Source organism: Scophthalmus maximus, chromosome 6, assembly GCF_022379125.1.
Source record: "Scophthalmus maximus strain ysfricsl-2021 chromosome 6, ASM2237912v1, whole genome shotgun sequence".
NCBI lineage: Eukaryota > Metazoa > Chordata > Actinopteri > Pleuronectiformes > Scophthalmidae > Scophthalmus > Scophthalmus maximus.
The window spans coordinates 23,135,322-23,158,115 of NC_061520.1; the positions used below are offsets into that span (position 1 = coordinate 23,135,322).

Genomic DNA, 22,794 nt, shown 5'->3' on the forward strand with positions numbered 1-22,794 from the left:
CGTTGTCCCAGGCAGCCATTACAGTGACACACACAACTGTTGCTAATGATGATGATATGAATTATGCCTGTGCTTCTCCTGCTGCCGTTAAACCCCCCCCCCCCCCCCCCCCCTCCCAATGGCAACTCTATTCCAGGCCACTCATGTTTGCGCTGCATGAATGGTTCTCCTCACTGTGTTCCTCGTGATCCCCATTTACTGTATTATAAAACATGCTTTTATTAGAATCCACGATGTGTTTGGGATTCTTTTGTACTGATCAAAGTCCATAAAAAATAGCCTGCCTGCCTCCTTTGTCATTAGTCGGATGAAAAGGATCCCACAGACTATGAGTTCTGTGTGAGTTTTGTCCTGGTTATGTTTTTTGTCAGATTGCCTGGTAATATTTAAAGCTCCACCCCAAAGTGAGGTTGCAATGATAACCCCCCTCTCAAACTTCAGTCCTGCCTTCCTTTTACGCTTACTCTTCGATCAGCAACCGGACTTGTTGGAGCTGAGGGGGACGTATCCGGGAGGACAAGTCGTCGACCGATTCCTCACCCAACGGTCCTCTCTCTTTTTCTTTTTTTTTTTTAAAAAAAAAAAGGCAAGCACGGATGATGCGTTTTGCGCGGCGGCCGTTCAATGAGAGCAGAGACGCGCGCGAGAAGAGATGGGCACCGCTCCTGGACCTCCTGCTCCCCGGCCGCGGGGGAAACGTGGCCCCTGCGCCCTGCTCGTTGTGCCCGTGGTAGCGGCGTTGGTGCAGCTCTGCGCCGCGTTCAACTTGGACACGGGGACGCGCGTCGTCTTCGCCGGACCGCGGGGAAGTCATTTCGGCTACTCGGTGGAGTTCTTCGGGGACTCGTCCGGGTAAGACGTCCTTTGCCCATCACCGCCACACAGCCTGCTGTTCTCCTGCAGGTCGACAGTTTGCAGCCTTCTCACATTCACCGCCGCCTTTAAAGCATTCTCCTCCTATTACAAATGATGTGTTTTGGGTTGGTTGGTGTTGGCTAAATTCCACCTTAGAATCCCCTCCCTTATGGAATCACCATGTGTATTCACTCTTATAAGTTGTTTACGCTCTCAGCTATGTTTTTCCTCTCTTATGGTATGCTTATACTACTACATGCTGTAATACACGATTCCTGGCTAAAGTGTAGCCCTCTGTGTTTCTAAAGACTCAGTTCTGCAGACATACTTTTGCAGACAATATATTTCATATTGTACCTTATCTACAATGTGGTATTGGTGACTTCTGTTCACATCTCCTAAAAACGTTACACTCATATGATCTTATCATGATATCATGATATACAATCAAGTTTCTTGGTGTTTGCATCACACACACACACACACACACACACACACACACACACACACACACACTGGATTCCAGCCCGAGTATGATTGGAAACAGACGTGCAAGTCTGTGTGTGTGATTCAGAGAGGAGGGGGTTAACCTGTAGCAGAAATATGCTAATCTGCCTGTGAGTACATACTAAAGTGAGAGTAGAGGTTTTCTGCTGCTTCGTTATTGACAGATGAGAAACTGCTGAGTGAGATAAAGTCAAAGATCCAACATTACAGCATGTAGGGTACCATCACCTCCTCTGACTCGCCGAGAGAACACACACACACACACACACACAATCACACACACACACACACACACACACACACACACACACACACACTGATTTAAAAAATATATAAATTTCCACCTAAAGCGATAGTAGAACACCTAGACTCAGCAACACCTAGATATTAATGTGTGCTAATGCATTCGTATAGCACTGATGTAAAGCTAACAAATAAGAGTTTAACACAGTAAAACAACAGCCTTTCATGATTAATTTTTCTTTTTTTTTTATATATATACTTTTTTAACAGTACTCTAAAATAATGGTGGACCAGATGCTACATTGGGCGTACAGTCAACTGGCCAACAAGCTAACTGAAACTCATAAGCATCACTGTCAGTGAAATATACTTGTGTTGTCAAACACATTTTTGGCATGTCCTTGCAGCCAGCTTTTCACAGCTGTGGTGCTCAAGAGCCCAGGATCTCTGAAGGATATTTCACATCATCCGTTAGCTCTATCGATGATGACAGGAATCTCATGCATATCAGCAGTATCTCTGATAAACTGCTAAGGAAGAGGCTTGTGGAGGACATTATTGGAAAGCCATGTGCACCGCTGCTCCCGTGAAAGGTTAAACTGCTGTGATGTTTTGCTTCATAAATGGTATTTACACCTTATCAGCTATCTGCGCCTCAGCTCTCCCTCGCTAAAATCCTCGAGGCCTCACAGAGTAAAAGACATGTTGCTTTAATGAATGTAGATATTTTCCTGTGAGGAAATTGGTTAAGATTCTCTCAGTTTGCTTAACTAAGCGTCTGGCAGGTCGAGGGCATGTTGTGGAGCAATTACTGAGATATCGATATGGACCAGTTTGTACAGAACTGCTTGCTCACACTGAACAATGACATACTTTGTTTTTGACTAAATACATGTATTTTGACAGCTTGCAATTGTCGTAGAACATCTCCATGTGAACTTGGTGGTTCTTGTTATGTGGTGGTTAAACAATGCATAGCAGGAAAAGGATGCGTTCCTGGGTGAGGGAGATGTTTTCGCTCTGCTGATGGGATTGTTTTTGCTGGTTGTCATGCATTCTGGCAATTATTGGACTGTTTGGCTGCTGAGAGCCTTCTTAAGAGTCGCTGCTGTTGCTCATTGTGCAAACTCTGCGGAGAAAAGAAAACTTTTTGTCGGACAAATGGCACATTTTATATTTATTTTTCCTGAATTGTTAATGTGGAATGCTATATTTGACCTTGAACAAATGTGGGCTCAGATAGGTTTGGGAACCCATGAGCAGTAATATTTAGGTGTCCCAATTCTGTACTATGTACTAAATATATACAGTTTTTAAATGCCATAATTTACTTTTTTTGCAGCTAGGATATAGAAGATCAGCCTACTATACTGTTTTGTACTAATCATGTGCCAATATAAGTCAAACTGCCAATTAAAATTAACAAGACAAGGCCGTTTTACCACTAAATGCATAATTACATTTTTCAGTATTTTGCATTCCGAATTACATTTTGGGACAAAATTACTGCAATGGTAACAATTAGATGGACTGCCATGCAATCCTCTTCAGACATTTAGTTTCCAGAAGATGCAAGATGTCAGATGTAGATGATTCCTACTGATGTCAGTGATGTCCTGACATTTTCTCTTACACCACAACAAACTTGATATTTTTGTAGTTTTTAGTAAAATATCGCCAAAACAAATTGATGGATTCCTGGGAAATGCGATACAGATCTTCATTGTTTTCTTTTTTGTACTAAACTTTTATCCTCTGACCTTCAGGTCAAAATTTCTGTTTGTCCAATACATTATTTTATGTCCAAATACCTGTAACACCTGTAATGATGTTACCCCCAGCCTCAGCTGTGCTTGTGCTTAGTGGCAATTAGCAAATGTTAGCCTGCTAATATGCTAAACTAAAATGGTAAAGATTATACTTGTTAACATGCAAGCATTATTCATTGTGAGCATTTTAGCATGCTAATGTGAGCATTTTAATGTGCTTATGTGCAGCTAGGAACCCAACGACATACTAACTACCTGCTTAGAGTTAGCATGTCATAATATGGAAATGGGACACAATACTATTGACTCCCCGTGACCTGATGCCACTGAACTTCTTCAATGTTTACCAAGCGGAATGTGAGCTCCACATTAAAGGAAACCAAAGAGAAAGTGCAGCTTTAATGTAGGTTAAGCCAACATTGCACATTTGAGTAAATACAACAGAAATGATCGCAGCGATGTCACTATTTGTACCTTTATGCTATCCATAGAGATTTAATGCTCTTATAAAGTAGCTGAGGCAGCAGGAAAGAAAACACAATCACTATTGTATTTTGTCAGATAATTCGGGGCCACCCACACATGTAAGAGTTTAATTTAAATGTGTATTTACATGTTAACCAAATAAAGCAAATCTGGCTCACGTGATCATCATATCCTGTTTATTGTAATAAGTCAGATACAATCTTGAGAACCCTGAACATGTTCAGGGTTCTCAAGGATAGAGAAGCTCTGCGGGTTTCCGGGGACAAATATTGCGTTTCTTACTGAATGTAATAGAAGATGATATCAGTGTGGTTCATCAGTAGCTCCAAACAATTTTGACTTTTAATTAAGCAGTGTTACTCTGTGACCCCTTGTCAGTTCAATGACTGTATGTTGCGAGCAGTTCAAGCAAAGTGATTGTCCCTCTTCTTGTAAATCAATTTTGAAATGACTCAGTATTTTATGGAAAATTTGTCTTAAAAGTCTTAAAACACAGGTTAATTATATGCAGAGGAAATGTTTGAGGTTATGTTGAACATAACAAGTTAGACTGTGTAACACCTGCCATTAGGATATTTGACTTGCCAAGGAAGTGGATTCAGTGGTGCCCATAAATCCTTTAGTAAAAATGACAGGTTGCATCTTTGACCTAGCTATGCCTAAAAGCCATTTCCCTGTTTGCAGATGTTCATGCTGAACATGAGTTACAGGAAAGGAATCCTGATTTCAGGTCTCAACAGAAAGCATCCCTCCCTGATACAATCATATTGTCCAGGAGGCTGTTGTTGGATGTTAAGTTCTCATGGCGTGATGCCTTTAATTGACTCAAGGTTTATATTTCAACTCCACATGTGCAGAGATCACAGGAGGCGGTGGGTGGTTAAAATTGGTGTACCTTTGAAAGAGAAAGCCACTGAAAGCCTGCACTCTGGTGGGCTGTGGAGCTGTGGAGTGAGTGGTTTATAAGGAAAGCTTATCCAGCTATGTTAATATTCCTCCTTTGCGCTCCAGACATTTTGGGGGGATGGGGGGAGCACAGAGTCTGTCTGATCTCTGCTAATGTCATCAGTCACCAATGTCTTAAGTTGTGCCATTCTTTGTGGCCCAGGCTCTTTTAGCTGTGCTGTCTGAAAAAACAGTGGCTGGTTTGTTATACCCACTCATTTGTATGCGCACACTTGCACATGTGCCATATGTTTGCATGATATTCACATCTAAATCAACATAAACAAATGCAGAGATCATGAGCATGTGTTTTGCTTTATCTCTCTTCGGTACATTCTTTATTTATCTCCAGACTGCCATTTAGACAAAATATGTATAAACATCTCCAGATAGTTCTCACTTTGTCTCCTGCTCACACATTTCTTCTCAAACCAACTGGAGAAACGCTTAAAGCTACCTTCCTGGCTACTGGTAGATATCTTAACAGGATATGTTTGTTTTTTTAAAACCTCGATGAATTTGGCGCAAAGTTTTGCACTTAGTGTAGCTGCAGAGCTACATTTCCCATGGAATAACCTCTCCTCATTGTAAAAAGACTGAAATTACCACATGCCACATCTCAATGACCGTGTAACCTAAACAAAAGACTATAACCATCACCAAACAAGCATTTCTAAAGGATGATTGCCATTCATTTAGCCAAAATGAGCTACAATAATTGTGTTCTGTCATGTCACTACCATTCAAGTTTCATGGTGGCCCACTATATAATCATTCAGCCAAGTGTTGCAGTCGTTTTAATGCAGCAATTTTTTTTTGTAATTTAACTTCAAAGGTGCTCTAGTCGATATCTAGTGATTTTTTTTACATTAAGAATAGACAAAATAGCTGAAAGCGGTCAAGAGTATTAAAACTCCTAGAGAATTATCACACGACTCACAGCCCTGCTGAGTTTTCATTCTTTCAGCTCACTGTTTTGGTTAGACTGTCTTCAGATTTACTGCCGTGGTTCATTCTCAAGACTCTCATCCGCATCAGTTCCAGTGGGGGCAGCAGGCTGTTGTTTTCAGCAAACAAGCTCTTAAAAACACGACTCTTCATCACCTGCTCAGCACCAAACAGCAGGCGGGCATATTTGTCGGCTAGCTGGTGAACATAGAGCATTTAGCGGTTAAAACGTCAGATATTTTTAGGGTAAATTTTCATGGGAAGATAAGCTGGGGAATTTTGGAAATATTCCATATTGGAAGCTTTCCATGGGAATAAAGGGAATTATGGGAATTAATGGGAATTTAGGGGACCTAACTGGGAATATAGGGTAATGTAATCGATATGTATCATATCCAAGCATAAATATTAACATAAAACATCCATGCAAAATGATACAATTAAAAAACATGATATTTCGACAGATTTATTTGTAAGTAGAACAGAACAAGTTTTAATAATTTTATTGAACAATCATTTGTTTAATTGAAGAACAAAAACATGAGTGTTGAGTTAAATATTACTCATCCCCCCAACCCCAGTCATTCAAAAATGCACCCCCCATCCAAAAATCCCCACAAAGTCCCACAAAATTTTAAATGAAAAGAACCCCTCTCCCTCCTAAAAGTCCCATTAAACATGAAAATCTTCCTTCAAGCAATCCTCTGCATTTTTGCTAAACCCTTTCAGTCAATGGGCTCTTCCTGGGCCTCATCAACATCCAACAACATGTCCACTTCCTCAACATCCAACTCTGAGTCTTCCTCTTCAGTGTCACTTTCCAGCCTTGTTGAGGATGGCTCTGTGTCAGGCTCAAAGAGCCTTAGGTCTGCCAGAATGCCAACCAGTTTTTCCACTCTCACATTTGTGAGCCTGTTGCAAACCTTTGTGTGTGTGTTCCCAAACAGTGACCAGTTGCGCGGATGATGATGGTGGGATTTGGAGGATGATGGAGGCTACAGGTGCAAGGGCCTCAGATCCACAAAGTCCCTTCCACCAGGTGGCTCCAGATATGTGCTGGCATGACTGCCATATTCCATCCCCTTCCCAAAGGCCTTGCTTTGTTCGATACTTCGCCAAACTGCCTAGAACTTTGCCTTTATGAAGACCTAGGTGGTCAGACGTGGCTGTAATGACTGCATAGGCACCGTTAATCTCTTCCCCAGAAAGTATGCCCCTGTCATATTTTGGATCCAGCATGTAAGCTGCTGCATGCACCGGCTTCATGCAGAACTCCCGCCGCTTTTCCAATGACTTGACCACAGCAGTTTCCTCTGCTTTCAGTAGTAGGGAAGTGGGCAGGACGTCTGGATTTCTTCTTTGAGTTCTGCAAAAAGACACCAGACATCCGATAAGATGGCACCATCACCCTTTATCTTCGCTATTGCTGCTGCAATTGGTTTGAGGATTTTCAGACTGCTAGACACTCCTTCCCAGAAAACATCATCTAACATGACCTTCTTGATGTCACTTTCGATGCCTGCAGTCCGGGATATTGCCATCTCTTGCAGAGACTCCTTTCCCTCCAGAAGGCTGTCAAACATGATGACAACGCCACCCCATCGTGTGATGCTGGGGAGCTTCAGTGTAGTGCTCTGGTTCTTTTCCTTTAGCTTTGAGAGATATGTAGCAGAAGCTACTTGTTTGCCCTTCACATATTTCACAATTTGCTTCGCTCTCTTGTACAGGGTGTCCATTGTTTTCAGTGCCATTATATCTTTTAGGAGAAGATTGGGTGTATGCGCAGCACAGCCAATAGTTGTTATATGAGGGTAGGTCTCCTCCACATGTGCCCAGGCAACCTTCATGTTGGATGCATTGTCAGTGACCAGTGCAAAAACCTTATCTGGTCCAAGGTCATTGATGATCACTTTCAGCTCATCAGCAATGCATTGGCCTGTGTGTCTGTTGTCCTTTGTGTCTACACTCTTGTAGAATACAGGTTGAGGAGTGGTGACAATGAAGTTGATAATTCCTTGTCCCCGGATATTTGACCATCCATCAGAGATGACTGAAATATACTACTATATCCTAGTCTGCTTTGTCAATGGTTTGCTTGACCTGGTTGCACTCTGTTGAACTCTTCATCCAGCAAATGAGTAGACAGCGCATGTCTGGTTGGGGGGGTGTATGCATCTCTTCCTCTTGACACATGTCACGTCATAGTTACCGTTCAATGAAGCCCTAAAACTTGCAAAAAAAATGAGAAAAAGGAGTTTGACCGTTACTTCCCAACGAGCAAAGACCCGCGAACTGCGAAGGAATGGATCTGCGACCCATTTCTGACTAAACCAGGTGAATTGAGCTTGTCAGTGCGAGTCATTCTCATAAATTCCCGTTTATTCCCTTAAATTCCCATTAATTCCCATGGAAAGTTTCCATCTTTGAAAATTCCCAGAATTTTGCAACCCTAGGTATTTTACCCAGGAGCTAGTCCAAGTGCCCCGAAACTCTACCTCACCAACAGTGTAAGGAGCGACTTCACTTTTACATGTGGCACAATTAGAGGAGCAGTGTATCCCATGAATGCAGTACAAAGCACACCCATGGAGGTAGTTGACACCTTTGTGGTTTTGATACTAAAGAATGATTCTTTATTGGCACCATGTAGAAACCACACAAAGGTTTTGGCTTTTACAAAAGGCTCCTCTGACTTCACTGGTAATTAAATCCAGTCATTACAGATGATAATGGACTGCAACGCAGAGCTTATGCCCAACACCTGACGTTATATTAACTTTTTTTCTTTTTAATAGCAATTAAAAAGAAAAAGTATCTTGGAGTAATTGTGGATTATTTTTCTTTCCTCATCATGATATACTGTATATATAATTTTTGTTTGTTTTTTCACCCGTCTAGTGTCAGTATTCTGATTGGTGCTCCGAAAGCCAACACCAGCCAGCCCGACATCACTGAAGGAGGAGCTGTGTACTCGTGTCCCTGGAGCCAAACTAACTGCAGCATTATCAACTTTGACAAGCAAGGTAGGGTGTCTTGTTAAACCTCAATTGATGGTTGTCCTCTTTGTACCCTCAACCGATAAAAATGCGATCTGCAGAATAAACTGCTCAATATCCAAAATCCAGAGGAGGCAATTCTCCCTATGTCGTAATCACAGCGGCAGTTGGTCACTCGCATTGTGCCAGGATATAAAAATGTCCCATTCCACAACGACACTGTTAAACAGTGGAGACAAGACTTTGTAGTAAACTTTCAGCTGTCTCTAACCAGCCATAAAAGTGGCTGAGAGAAGCTGAAGGTACTGTAGCATCTTGAGTTAAGCACCTCATTGCTTGACCCTGAGTTCAGAAGGGCAGCTCCCTGCCTTCTCACCTCTCCTAATCCAATGCTTCTCTCTTTTGACTGAAACCAGCCCTTGATGTCTCTCCTGTATTTTAATGGTGGCCGAGGCTTTCCTCCACTCAACCCCTCTGTTGGTCTCCATTTTGGGACATGGGTTGTGTTTGCAATGTTCTCACAGTGCTTTGATATCTGCTGGACTCAGGCCCGACGTTGTGAGCACCCTGTAATTAGGGCAGAGTCATTACAGGGACAAGGACCCCAGAGGACTTGAGCTGCCCTCGGCAATGCCAGGAAAATAATCACCACCATCATAAATGCAGGAAGCGATAAGGACCACCGTTTGAGGATCACAGGGTTGAATTTATCGTACGCGGTCTCATGCTGATATCGAATGGCGGTGAAACCCAGACGGAGAGCCGTGACTGTGTAAACTCAGCCTATATAAATACACACCTACAAAATGTTTACAAATAGTGAAACACTGAAACGTGATACCCAGTATGTTCACATACACAAAGGGGTCCACACACACACACACACATGCGTGCTTTTACGTTCACTGGTTTTGCATTTCCCATTAAAGGCCCTCAGGATTCATGGTGTGTTTGAGAACACAGGCCAGACTCCATTAACCAATCGGGTGCGCTGTGCTGCAGCTAGGAGAGTTTAATGTCAACACACTGCTGCCACACTACAGCAGGCGCATATTAGAAAAAATAAATAACACAATGACAGGCATGTTTTAACATTATTTAAATGTTTAAGTACTGAAACAGCACCTGAACTCAAGTTTCATTTACAAGTCTATTTTTATTGTCATTCATCCTCATACAGAATATACGGCTGAACAAAATGTAGTTTCTCACAGACCAAGTGTAAAAATAGTGCAACAATATTTATGCAACATAAATGTAACATACATAAAAACATAAGACGAAGATGGGTGTCGCACATGACTACTGGTGATAAAGGTGCTTTGTGCACACCCATATTTAAACACCATAAAAAGAGTCATGATTGGTAGAGAAAATAATACATACTAAACATGATTTAAAAAAAAATTCAGGCACATTGAACACATCAGGTTTTGTAAAAATTACATTTCAAGGATGCGGTATGTATTATTTTTTTTCTTTGTAGGAGTGACACTAGTCCCATTTGTTGACAAATTAGGGCTGACAACATCATCAAAAACTTTTATTTAGCGCTTGGATAAGGATGTGAACAGATTTTTCTAAGTCAGAGACTTGCTGATGTGTTCCGCAGGATACAAAGGCAGCCTGGCTCACCTACCTAGCTCAAGACTTAAGTTGTGTGGACCAGGAATAGTAATCAAAGTGGAAGTTTTTTCAAAAAGAATTTTTATCACTAGTGGTTGAAAGTAAGAAATCATGGAGGTGTAATGCTGCCGAATGCTGCCAAAATTGCAAAGTCTAAATCTTTTACAATTTTGCAGACAACTCCTCTCTCTCACTCATACATACACAAACACACGCACGTTCCACCACCCCCCTCCCACATCACTGCTGCCTGCCTTCGTACTGCCAGGGCCTCTTCTTAAAACAGAGCCTGACAATGAAGTACAGCCGTTTGGGTTACAGTAACAACAAGGGCCACGTCCCTGTGAGCTGTTTGATATCTGCGATAGCATGGAGGATGAATTAAGACTGCAGGCCCCGGGAACAAGGCCATAAAATATCCATGTAAAAAGCCAAGAACATGTGGGGAATGCTCTCAAACGCAGCCCTGACAGCACAAAAATCAAACACTGATGACAGGAGGATGTTTGACTTGGTTAAAGCAGCAGCTCCTGCTACACAGAGAAATAAGAAATAAAGTGACTATAGTATTTCATCTATTAAAGTGCTTCTTACAACATTCTTTTCTCATTTGTTCTACCAGGTGATCGATATTTTTATGTTAATGACGTGAACACTCAGGTCGAGTTCAAGTCCCATCAGTGGTTTGGAGCTACTGTGCGTTCCCATGGCAACAGCATCCTGGTAAGAATGGTTCCATGATTGTTGGTCAGTTTAGATCATAAATGCAATTTAAACAGTTTATTAAACAAATTTACTGTTCATCTGGCTTAAGTGGACATTCTACTCAAACAACAGATTTTCATTGCTACACATTAGCAGGAATTTTTTTTACAGCGTGGGCTTTGTATGTCTGCTGCAGAATACATGGTACACCAAAATTTGATGTTAATTGGTGCACTGTTTGTTCTGGTACACTGTTTTTTATTTACTAGTCTTTATCTTCATTTTTCAACTGCTGTTTTGGTTTGGTTTGGCTATTTGCTAAGGTGTTGGTGATTCAACTACTTGGATAGATTTAGTATAAAAACCAGGAATATACAACATGGAACAATCTCTAGTGGGTGAATGGGTCAAACACAGGACTTTAAGCCAGGAGACGGGGACAACAAATAACATCTCAATCTTTTAAATACTGATTAGGCTTACTTAACATGTTCTCTCTCTGGAACATGGCTGCGACCATACCTTGGCTTTGGGGTAGCTTAATGCACTATAGAGACCAGGTTGTTTAAAGAAAACGACTCCCTCTGTGCTCTGAAAAGGTGAAATATGTGAAAAATATTTTTCACCTAGAAAATGTTGAGAAGTCTGTGGTAAGCTTTACCTTTGCTTTCCTTCGTTTTCTCAATTTTGCCTTAAGTAGAGACAGACTAGCCTGGCATAGTGGTCTGGGACCTCTCAGTTCATTTTCGATTTCCAAGAGACGATACCAACGGACGAAGACCAAAATGCCTCCGGACGCAATTGGATAGAACTACAACCAGTGAGGGTGACGGAAAAATGTCAACAGATTAGAGCAGGAGAAGGGATGCCTGTGTTGATGATTCCACAATTTGAGTGTTGCTGTTTTTGTCTGAGAAACTTATAGTGTACTTTTAGTCAAATGCACGATCGTCAGCGGCAGCCATCTTAGTTGTTAAGTCACTTCTCTCTGTGTTATGGCATAAACCCCGCCCATTGTTAGATAATCCATTGTGATTGGACCGGCAAGATTTCTGCCGGTGGGAAAATAACTTTCCAATGGAGGGGATCCAGACGTAGTCTGGCAGAGCAAATGAAATGAGCTCCCAGAATTTGTCTGAGTCCCAGGCTAGAGTCAGGCGTAGCACTGAATCCCGACTCGTAGGTCTGATCTGAACTCCCGCGATAATGTATTGTGTCACTTCCGGGTGTTGTCGCTTCTGTGCACAGTGTTTATCCACCGCACCTCCTCGTCTCTCTTTAACACTGCGGTTTCCTCTAATTATTGGGACAACTATCTGCTCCACTCTCCCTTGTTTAATCTAAACACTCACAGCTCTCTTCCTCTTTTAGCGACTCGCTCGCTAACTCACAGCGGTTGACACGCTCTTATCTGCGCTCCGCATCGTAGCTTAGCTAGTTAGCTTTAGCAGCTAACAATGGCTTCTTCTTCTCCTGCTGTCTCTTGCTCTGTGTGCTCCATGTTTAGTTACTCCTCTGCCTCTTCTAGCGATAGTGATACTTGTAGTAAGTGTAGTTTGTTTGCCAGGATGGAGGCGAGCCTCAGTCTGTTAGAAGCGCGGCTCTGCACCATGGAGAGTAAGTCGTTAGCTGATACTGTTAGCCAGCCCCCGCTAGTCGGTGCGAGCCGCTCCAGTGTAGCTTCTTCAGCTCCCCCAGCAGCTCCCGAGCAGCCGGGAGGACAGGGCGGCTGGGTGACTGTCCGCAAAAAGAGGCATCGTCTTAAACTGAAGGAAACAACTCTGATCATTGGCGACTCTGTTCTGAGGAACGTGAAGTTAGAAAGAGCAGCGACCACAGTCTGTATCCCAGGGGCCAGAGCAGGCGACGTTGAATCCCACTTAAAACTTCTGACTAAGGATAAACGTAGATATGGTAAAATTATTATTCACGTCGGCAGTAACGACACCCGATTACGCCAATCGGAGGTCACAAAGATGAACATTGATTCAGTGTGAACTTATGCAAAAGCAATGTCGGGACTCTGTAGTTGGGATGCACCGATCCAGCTTTTTCAGTCCCGATCCGATCCGATACCTGGGCTTAGGGTATCGGCCGATACCCGATACCGATCCAATACCACTGTTGAATTGATAAACTGTACACCAGGGTTCCCCAATAAGTTTTAAATGTTCTTCTATACACCAGCATTTTAATTTATAGCACCCACATAGAGGCTCAACATAAAGGAAGACAATGAAGGAGCAGTAGTTCAAAAGGTCCCAGGTGTGTGGGATATATTCTGATATTCACGACAGCAAAAAACATTTATTAATAACACTATAGCAAGAGGCACACAGATATGCATGCCATCAATACCATTAGTGAAGTTTTTTAAACCCATCTACAAAATGTCAACAAATACAGTGGTCAACAGCATCTGTACAACCCTTCACCTAAAGAAGAGCAAAGCGAGCGACTGTGTGAGACACAGACGTAAACAGAGAGGGAGGGGGAGAGAGCGGGCTGGATGTGGCCCGTGGGCCGTCTAATGGGCTTGGCTGCTGGTCACCTCGCCATGTGGAAGACAGTGAAGGCATCAGTCTGGACTCTAACATTACTTTCCTAACTTTGTAAAATGTTGTTGCTCTGTGTTTGTTACTGCGCATGCGGCGGACACGTGTTGTAGCGCCGCATGCGCAGCTCATGGATCAGCGTCACTAACATAGAATTGAAGTGAATAGATCGGCTCATGGATCAGCCTCATTTATCCAATATCCGATCCAGCTAATTAGTCAATATTGGAGCCGATATCCGATCCTAATATCGGATCGGTGCATCCCTACTTTCTCGGGACCCCTGCCCAACTTGAACAGTGATGACATGTATAGCCGTACATCATCACTAAACCACTGGTTGTCGAGGTGGTGTCCAGATAACAATGTGGGCTTCATAGATAACTGGAGCACCTTTTGGAGAACTCCTGGTCTGTGTCAGGTAGGAGAGCAGGAAGCAGCACCCAAATGCAGGATGTGGCAAAAAGGGATATTTAATAATTAAATGAACAACTCAAAAAATCCAAACAAGTGTGTCCACACTACGTAGAAAACTGAAAACTGGAGCCAGGGGAAACATCACAGTTAACAGACTCGGGGTAAACAGCAAAAACAGACCGGGGAAGACAACAAGAACAGACCAGGGAAAACCACAGGAACAGACGACTCAGGACAGACTGGGGGAAAAACAACAGGAACCGACCAGGGAAAACCACAGGAACAGACAACTCAGGACAGACTGGGGGGAAAACAGCATACGATCTGACACAGACAAAGAGAGGCACAGAGACTAAATACAACCACAGGCTTGGCAGGGCAAATTGAACATAGGTGAGACACATTAGGAACAGGTGCAGACAATCAAAGGGGCAGGAGACACAGGAAAAACAAAGTGAACAGACAGGGAAACAGGAAGTACAAAAACTAATTCAAAATAAAACAGGAAATACAAAACCAGATCATGACAGTCTGATGCAGAGTGACGACATTCATCCAACCTTGGATGGTGCTGCTCTCATTTGTAGGAACCTGACTCGGTTACCTAGTCGGTCAAACCAGTGACTTTTCAGAGTTGGGACCAGGAAGCAGAGATGCAGTCTTACACGCTTCTCTGCGCTTCTATTACAGCAGCCCCCCTTACAATACCCCATAAAAACTGTTTCTGCCCCACGACCACTTCAACTATCTAAACCAAACGTAAATAAAAGAGGTGTCATCCACACAAATCTTATAAAGATCAACACAAAACCTAAAAATGAACCTAAAAATAGGACAATAAAATGTGGATTATTAAATATTAGGTCACTCCCATCTAAATCTTTGTTAATGAATGATCTGATAACTGATCACCACATTGATTTATTCTATATGACTGAAACCTGGCTACAGCCAGAAGAATATGTTAGTTTAAATGAAGCAACACCTCCCTCTTATAATAATACTCATATTCCTCGAACCACAGGCCGAGGAGGAGGAGTAGCAGCAATCTTCCAATCAGACTTATTGCTCAACCCTCGAACTAAACATAGTTTTAACTCATTCGAAAGCCTAACTCTAAGCCTCTTACACCCAAGCTGGAAATGCCAAAAAACAGTTATTCTAGTCCATGTATATCGACCACCAGGCCCTTACTCTGAATTTTTATCAGAATTTTCAGAATTTTTATCAGAGTTGGTTCTTAGCACAGATAGTTATTATAGTTGGTGATTTCAACATTCATGTGGATGTTGCCAACGACAGTCTTAGTTTTGCCTATAATTCACTCATAGACTCAATTGGTTTTACTCAACATGTAAACAAACCCACTCACGGTTTTAATCACACCCTCAACCTCGTTGTGACATATGGCATAGACATTGACAATCTAATAGCATTTCCTCAAAACCCTCTGTCTGATCACTACTTGGTTACATTTGAATTCTCGTTTATGAATTTTACTGAATTTGGAGAAAAGTTCTATTACAGCAGGTGTCTATCAGAAAACTCTGTTAGTAAATTCAAAGAAAAAGTTCTTGCGTTATTTACTCCACTGCCATGTGTCGATACAGTGCAGGATAGTTATCAAAACTTTACTCCCACACAAATTGATGATGTTGTTGATAGTGCAGGAGCCTCACTACGTTCCACGTTCCAATGCACAGACATGTGCTTTAAAACAGACGTCACGTAGGTTAGAAAGGAAGTGGCGTTTCACTAGTCCAGGATATTCTCCCTCCTAGACTGGAAAAATAGTTTAATTACATATAAGAAAGTCCTCTGAAATGCCAGAACCAATTATTATTCTTCACTAATAGAGGAAAATAAAAACAGCCCCAGGTTCCTCTTCAGCACTGTAGCCAGGCTGACAGAGAATAAAAGCTCTACAGGACAGCCTATTCCTCTAACTCTAAGTAGCAATAATTTCATGAGCTTCTTTACTAATAAGATTATTACCATCAGAGAAAGAAAATACCAGTTTGTTCCCAGTAATAGCACAGACACACTAATTTATATTTAGAATGCTTCTCCCCTATAGATCTGGCTGAGCTGACTTCACTTGTCACTTCATCCAAGCCATCAACCTGTCTTTTAGATCCTATTCCATCAAGGCTATTTAAGGATGTATTACCTTTAATTAATAGTTCCATATTAGATCAGATCAATGTATCTATATTAACAGGCTATGTACCAAAGGCCTTTAAGGTGGCAGTAGTTAAACCTCTGCTCAAAAAACCGACTCTAGACCCAGATATCTTAGCTAATTATAGACCCATATCAAACCTCCCCTTTATCTCTAAAATCCTTGAAAAAACTGTTGCTAACCAGTTATATGACTATTTACACAGGAAAAGTGTGCTTGAAGACTTTCAGTCCGGGTTTAGAAAACATCATAGTACAGAAACAGCACTACTGAAGGTTACCAACAACTTTCTCATGGCCTCAGACAGTGGACATGTTTCAATTCTTGTCCTATTAGATCGTAGTGCTGCATTTGATACTATAGATCACAAAATTCTGTTACAGAGACTAGAACACATTGGGCTTAAAAGAACAGCACTAGAATGGTTTAAGTCCTACTTAACTGATAGATTTCAGTTTGTTAACGTTAACAACAAATCTTCCATTCATACAAAAGTGAGACATGGAGTACCAAAAGGTTCTGTACTGGGACCGATACTTTTCACTTTATATATGCTTCCTTTAGGCAATATTATAAGAAAACACCACATCAATTTCCATTGCTACGCTGATGATACCCAGCTGTATTTATCTATAAAGCAAGATGAAACTAATCAGGTAGACAAACTTCAGGACTGTCTTAAAGACATAAAGGCCTGGATGACTTATAATTTTTTACTTCTAAATTCAGAAAAAACTGAGGTAATTTTACTTGGTCCTAAACACATCATAGAAACATTATCTGATCATATAGTTACCCTGGATGGTATAACCTTGGGCTCCAGCTCTACTGTGAGAAACCTTGGAGTTACCTTTGACCAGGACATGTCCTTTGACTCACACGTAAAACAAATCTCTAGGACAGCCTTCTTTCACCTGCGCAATATCAAGAACATTAGAAACATCCTATCTCAAAAGGATGCTGAAAAACTACTCCAGTTAATCAGTGTTAACCAGTGTTAGAATCTCTGCATTGGCTTCCTGTAAAATTCAGAATAGAATTCAAAATCCTGCTCCTAACCTACAAAGCCCTTAATAATCAATCTCCATCATATCTTACAGAGCTCATAGTTTCATATCATCCCAATAGATCACTTCGCTCTGTAAATGCAGGATTACTTGTGGTTCCCAGAGTCTGTAAAAGTAGAATGGGAGGCAGAGCCTTCAGCCACCAGGCTCCTCTCCTCTGGAACCAGTTCCAAGTTTGTGTCAGGGAGGCAGACACCCTCTCTACATTTAAAGTTAAACTTAAAACCTTCCTCTTTGATAAACCTTATAGTTAGAGCTGCTCATGTGTTTAATAAACCATTTCTTTTTTAAAGCTGCTATAGGCCTAGACTGCTGGGGGAACTTATATCATGAGCATCTCTCTCCCTCTCAAACTCTCTCCTTCTCCCTCCTTCTCCCTCTCTCTCTCTCCTTCTCCCTTTTCTCTTTTTCTCTCTCTCTCCCTCTCTCCCCATGTATTTACATTACATGTCACTAACTCTGTTTTCTCCTTCTCCTAGTAGATCCCTGACCCCAGAGCTGCAGGATCCAAACCCATCATTATTATTATTATTACTATTACTATTATTACTATTACTATTACTATTATTATTATTATTATTATTATTATTATTATTATTATTATTATTATTATTATTATTATTAACATCATTGCATTTATAAGTGTCAGTTTTCCCTAATTATAAGTATCAGTCTGGTCTGACTGTTATACAATTCCCCCCGATATGTTTACATTACATGTCACTAACCCTGTTTGTGTTTTATATCTCTCCTAGTGTATCTCTGAACCCAGAGCTGCAGGACCCAAACCTTTCATTATTATTATTATTATTATTATTATTATTATTATTATTATTATTATTATTATTATTATTATTATTATTATTATCACCATCTCTAATAATAACAACACCTTAATTGTATTTTTTAATTATAAGTGTCAGTCTGGTGGAGACTAAAGCAGCGGTTGTACAACTTTCCTCTCTCTCTCTCTTCTCTCCTACTGTCTCTCCTCTCACCCTCTTTCTGCCCACTTCTCCTCTCTTCCCCATTTCTCTCCTCACCCCAACTGGTCTAGTTGGTGCTAGTAATGTAAACTTACCTCAGACATCCAGTTTAACGGTTAGCCTTTATTATGAGAGTTTTAACGCAATATGTCACTTTTACAAGGCTAAGGCATAGTTGGATACTGTATAATAAACATTTGAGAGACTCCTACAAGCTGGATTTGTCATTCGTAAGCAGTGTTACATGTACCATCCTACAATCCCACGAATTGTAGTTGGCTAATGTTATGTTGGTAGAAGTTATCCATACCTTGCACTTGCTCTTGTGTTCTTGGTTTTGGCCAGAACTTGACTTAAACCTCAGATATACAGAATCATTTGTCAAAACGCTTCAGCATGTTCAAAGCACACTAGTTGCACTTGCTATGTAATGACATGCACCATCGATGTTCAAGGGAGGGGTTCAGGGTTATGTGAACACTTCTCAGCTAGAAAAGATGCTCACTGACCTATGTCACTGAACTGTCTCTGTTCTTTCCAGGCTTGTGCTCCCAGGTATTACTGGAGGACTGAACACGACACCCCCTTCGCCGATGTTACAGGAACCTGCTACCTCTCTGTAGACAGCCTTAAAACTTTTGTGGAGTACGCCCCCTGCCGAACAGGTATAGTTAATGCACTTTGAGCTAACGTCCATAGGATTGGAAGCTGCATTATTGTCAATAGACGGCAGAAAAACACAGCCACCACCAAACTGATAAGGCTTAGGTGTAAGCAAACTTACCTTAATGCAAGACTTTCCTCCAACTCATACAACCAGATAGGTTTTTTTGAGAAAGCTTATGTGGTATATCATATAATACTGTAGAAAACCAAAATGGTTGTGGCATCTGAGTGTATTTGCTCACCTTGAGGAGTTGACTTTTATGAGTTATCTTCCGTTTTGGCTGTGCCATATGACCAAAATCTCCAAATCGGGTTAATTTCATATCCATTAAATGATACATATAGTTTCTCATTACTGGTACCTGTTCTCGATAGTAAAAATTTTGGCCCTGTCTCTGCAGATGTAAGTTGTAGCAGCTGTTACCTCCTCGCATCTTTGTGTTTCTTTGCCATACGGTTTGCTGCAGGCAAAAGCCCCTTGCAAGTCTGGGGTTTGTTTTGAGCACTCAACTATACTTTTGTGGCTCTCATCCATAGACTCTCCCTGGACTGTTTGATATGATTCTTGCGTAGGAGGTAAATGAGGTTATTGCTCTTTCAGTCTTTTGTGGGGAACTTTCATTTTTAAGTACGTTACCCAAACCACATCCATTCAACAGAAGTTGCCCCTTTTTCAGGTTTGAGCTCCTTGTTTTATCTTCGCCTGTCAGAGTACCTCTCCTGCTTCGAATTACCCCGTTCTGTGTCACATTCACTCTCCTACATGTTTGTTTTCATTGGCTTCATTCATATTTTGTGCCTGTAGCCGTGTTGTGTGGAAGAACGTTAAGTGCTGTTGAAATGATAAGGAGTATGATATAAAACAAAACGTTTTTCCATCATTAAACTATCATATTGCAATCATCACAATCATTTTCTTGTTTTGTTGCTGTTCCCTGCAGAAAGGCATGGACCTGCTGGGCAGGGGTATTGTCAGGGGGGATTCAGTGCTGACTTCACAAAGGTAAAAGAAATATTTGTTGGAGTTTTGCTGATCACACAGTCACATTGTCTCTGTTTTGGCCGATGTAAGCAGCTGGAGATTAAACTGTGTACACCAGACTTAAACTTAAGATGACACTGGTGATACATAGATTCCTTAGCTCTGGCTACTGTTGTGTGTGTTGCAGGATGGGAGGGTTGTGCTTGGAGGACCAGGCAGCTTTTACTGGCAAGGTGAGCTCATAGGAATGTGGAGCAATGTGTTTTTTTTTATTTTTTTTATCTTCCAATAGATTTTTTTCATTGACAAATCCAGAGAATCAATCCATCACCGATGTCAGTCAATGGACAGTGGAACAATTCAGGAGCCAGAAGTCACATATCTTATTTTTGCCCTTTGCCACCCTTCTGTCCTGTAGGTCAGCTGATCTCAGCCACCACTGAAGAGATTGTTAAGGCCTACTACCCCTCTTATTTTCTGCTGTCAGTTGCCGGGCAGATTCAGACCCAACAGGTGCAGGGGAGCTATGATGACAGTTACCTAGGTGAGTATGTGCATATGATGTACATATGACACTCATAGACTTATTTAAATTAGATGTATTATTACCACTAAGTAAATTTTGTCCTACTAGTCTAACAAACCTGCTACTAAAACATCAAAGACTACTGTTGTCGCTATTGTGGGACTACTACTACAATATGTGTACAGATGATGAATGTATTTATACCTCATGATCCAAGTCAAATGGTTTTTCTGAATTTCTGTCTAACAGTGTGGGCCAAGGAACATTGTCATTAGCAAAATGCCATGAAATGTAATATGGATATTCATGATTCCTAGAGTATAAAGTTGGAGAAGTTATTGACCCCCTGAACTTTTTTTTCTGTGGATTTGCCTGGAGGATTTTAGTGTTTTCGGTGACCCCTGACCTTTCCTTTAGTGCCACCATCTGGACAAAATTCATCAAAATCTATACAGCAGATTCTCTCAATTCTCTCATCACATTCATGCTCCCCAGAGGATGTTTTCTTTTGATTTTGGATAGTTAATTTGCAGTCTACTAACTTATTATAAATTTTGAAACTCTGAAAATTGCAAACTAGGGATGGGCACGAGTAGTAAATACTCGGAGTGATACTCTGCCGGCGCGAGTTGGCGCAGTAATACTTGCGTATTTTAGCTTACAATTGAACGTATATTTTGTTTTTTTTGGTAAGTATTTAAAAATGTGGCAAAAGGACTCAGACTTACGCTACTTCCACTTCTCCTTCAAACTCTGTTAAATGTCCCGCTGCGGAGAAGGTGCGCATGCACACTGTTCTCGCTCTTGCTCGCTGCTGCGCACCTATTCCGCCTATGCCAAGAACCGGCCCTGCCCTCCATGTCGTCTGGACCCTGCACAGTAATCCCCTCGCGCGCTCACGCGCGCACCAAAAAAAGAACAAGGACTTCTCGAGGAATCGATCACTCACACCCATCCCTATTGCAAACCCCTTTTTAATTGTCACGTTTACCACCTCTCCTGTTCTCTGTAAATCTCAATATTTTGATGTTTAGAGTTTGTTCCTTGGCTTATGATTTGTGAAGTGTCCCATAGCGTTACATCTGTGTTGTTATGTTGTGTCAGCAGGGTTTCATGGATTCCATCATCCTCACCAGCTGGAACAAAACACAAATTTAATGATGCTTTCAAGATGTGATTTACAGTGTTGCAACAACAGAGCTTTTTGCTGATATATGCAGAACCCCCAACTAAAAACATGTTCCCGCAACTGTTGCGGTACATGATGGACATCAAATAACCAACACCCATTGTTTTCAATCCAAGCTAGCACGGCATATTTGACATGCGTATGCATCTGTCCAATTTTCCAGTGTTGAAGCATAATATTAGTTTTTTTCATGTTTACATCCTGCATTGGCACGTCCTGTTACTGCACCCTGACTACTTAATCTGGCTGTATTGTGCGTCCCATGAGTCTTATGAGTTTTAAATAATGTCACCGCCAACACCACTACGTGTTTTTATGCTTCGAATGATTACCCAAACTCAAACTGACTCCGGTTACCTGTAGTGTCAGTGATGTTTTATCCACCACTTCCAAACTCAGTTTGCTCTGTCTCTTCTTTTCATCTTTCCTGCAGGTTACTCTGTGGCGGGTGGCGAGTTCAGTGGGGATGAAGAGGAAGGTGAGGGTCATGTTTACAGGTCTGAGAGCCAAAATGCATGACTGAGCAGAGTTTGCTGACTCTGAACCTGAAGTTCAATAGTCAACTGCTCAGTCTGGACATATGTGATTAGGTTTTAATGCAAAGGGATTATTCAGTTCTTTCAGGAAGCATGAACATTTAGGACACAATAACTAAAAAAAGTTTATCAGGCTGGTCACAAGCTGTTGCAGTTGTTAGTTATCCCTCATGTTTTGGAACTACCCCTTCTAACCCTTTCTCTCTCTTTATTTTTTGCAGATTTCATTACGGGAGTTCCAAAAGGACTCATGCTGTATGGTTTAGTAAGGAGCCCCCACATTTTTATTTTAGAAAACAAAACAATAACAATACAAAGTTTTAAAAAATCATCCCCAAAACTTACTAAGATTAATAAACCCCAGGTTCATCATGCACTTTGCTGTCTGTTTCAAAATAGGTGTCCATATTAAATGGAAGGAATCTGACGTCTCTGCTCAACTTGACAGGGGAGCAGGTATGTGAACTTCTGGCAAGAGATTTTCTGTACTTTGGCCTGGTTCCTATTTTCATCTGCGGGTACACATTTAAGGTGGCATGTGTTGAGGATGAAGGAATTTGCCCCGTGGAGAGGAGGCCTATACCATGGTCAGAGGTGAAGCTTACAGT

The 22,794-nt window shown here is 41.5% G+C and overlaps 1 protein-coding gene across 1 annotated transcript in view; it reads left to right on the forward strand.

Moving 5' to 3' along the window:
• Positions 1–404: 404 nt before the first annotated feature.
• The window catches only part of LOC118309646 (integrin alpha-5), a 48,413-nt gene continuing 26,023 nt past the window's right edge, over positions 405–22,794 (forward strand). The window contains exons 1-10 of the mRNA XM_035632017.2: positions 405–852; positions 8,652–8,776; positions 10,998–11,098; positions 18,829–18,952; positions 19,895–19,956; positions 20,123–20,168; positions 20,354–20,479; positions 22,084–22,128; positions 22,408–22,451; positions 22,586–22,642. Of these exons, the coding sequence (XP_035487910.1) occupies positions 653–852; positions 8,652–8,776; positions 10,998–11,098; positions 18,829–18,952; positions 19,895–19,956; positions 20,123–20,168; positions 20,354–20,479; positions 22,084–22,128; positions 22,408–22,451; positions 22,586–22,642 (930 nt within the window). The 5' untranslated portion in view covers positions 405–652. The remainder of the gene's footprint in view (positions 853–8,651; positions 8,777–10,997; positions 11,099–18,828; positions 18,953–19,894; positions 19,957–20,122; positions 20,169–20,353; positions 20,480–22,083; positions 22,129–22,407; positions 22,452–22,585; positions 22,643–22,794) is intronic.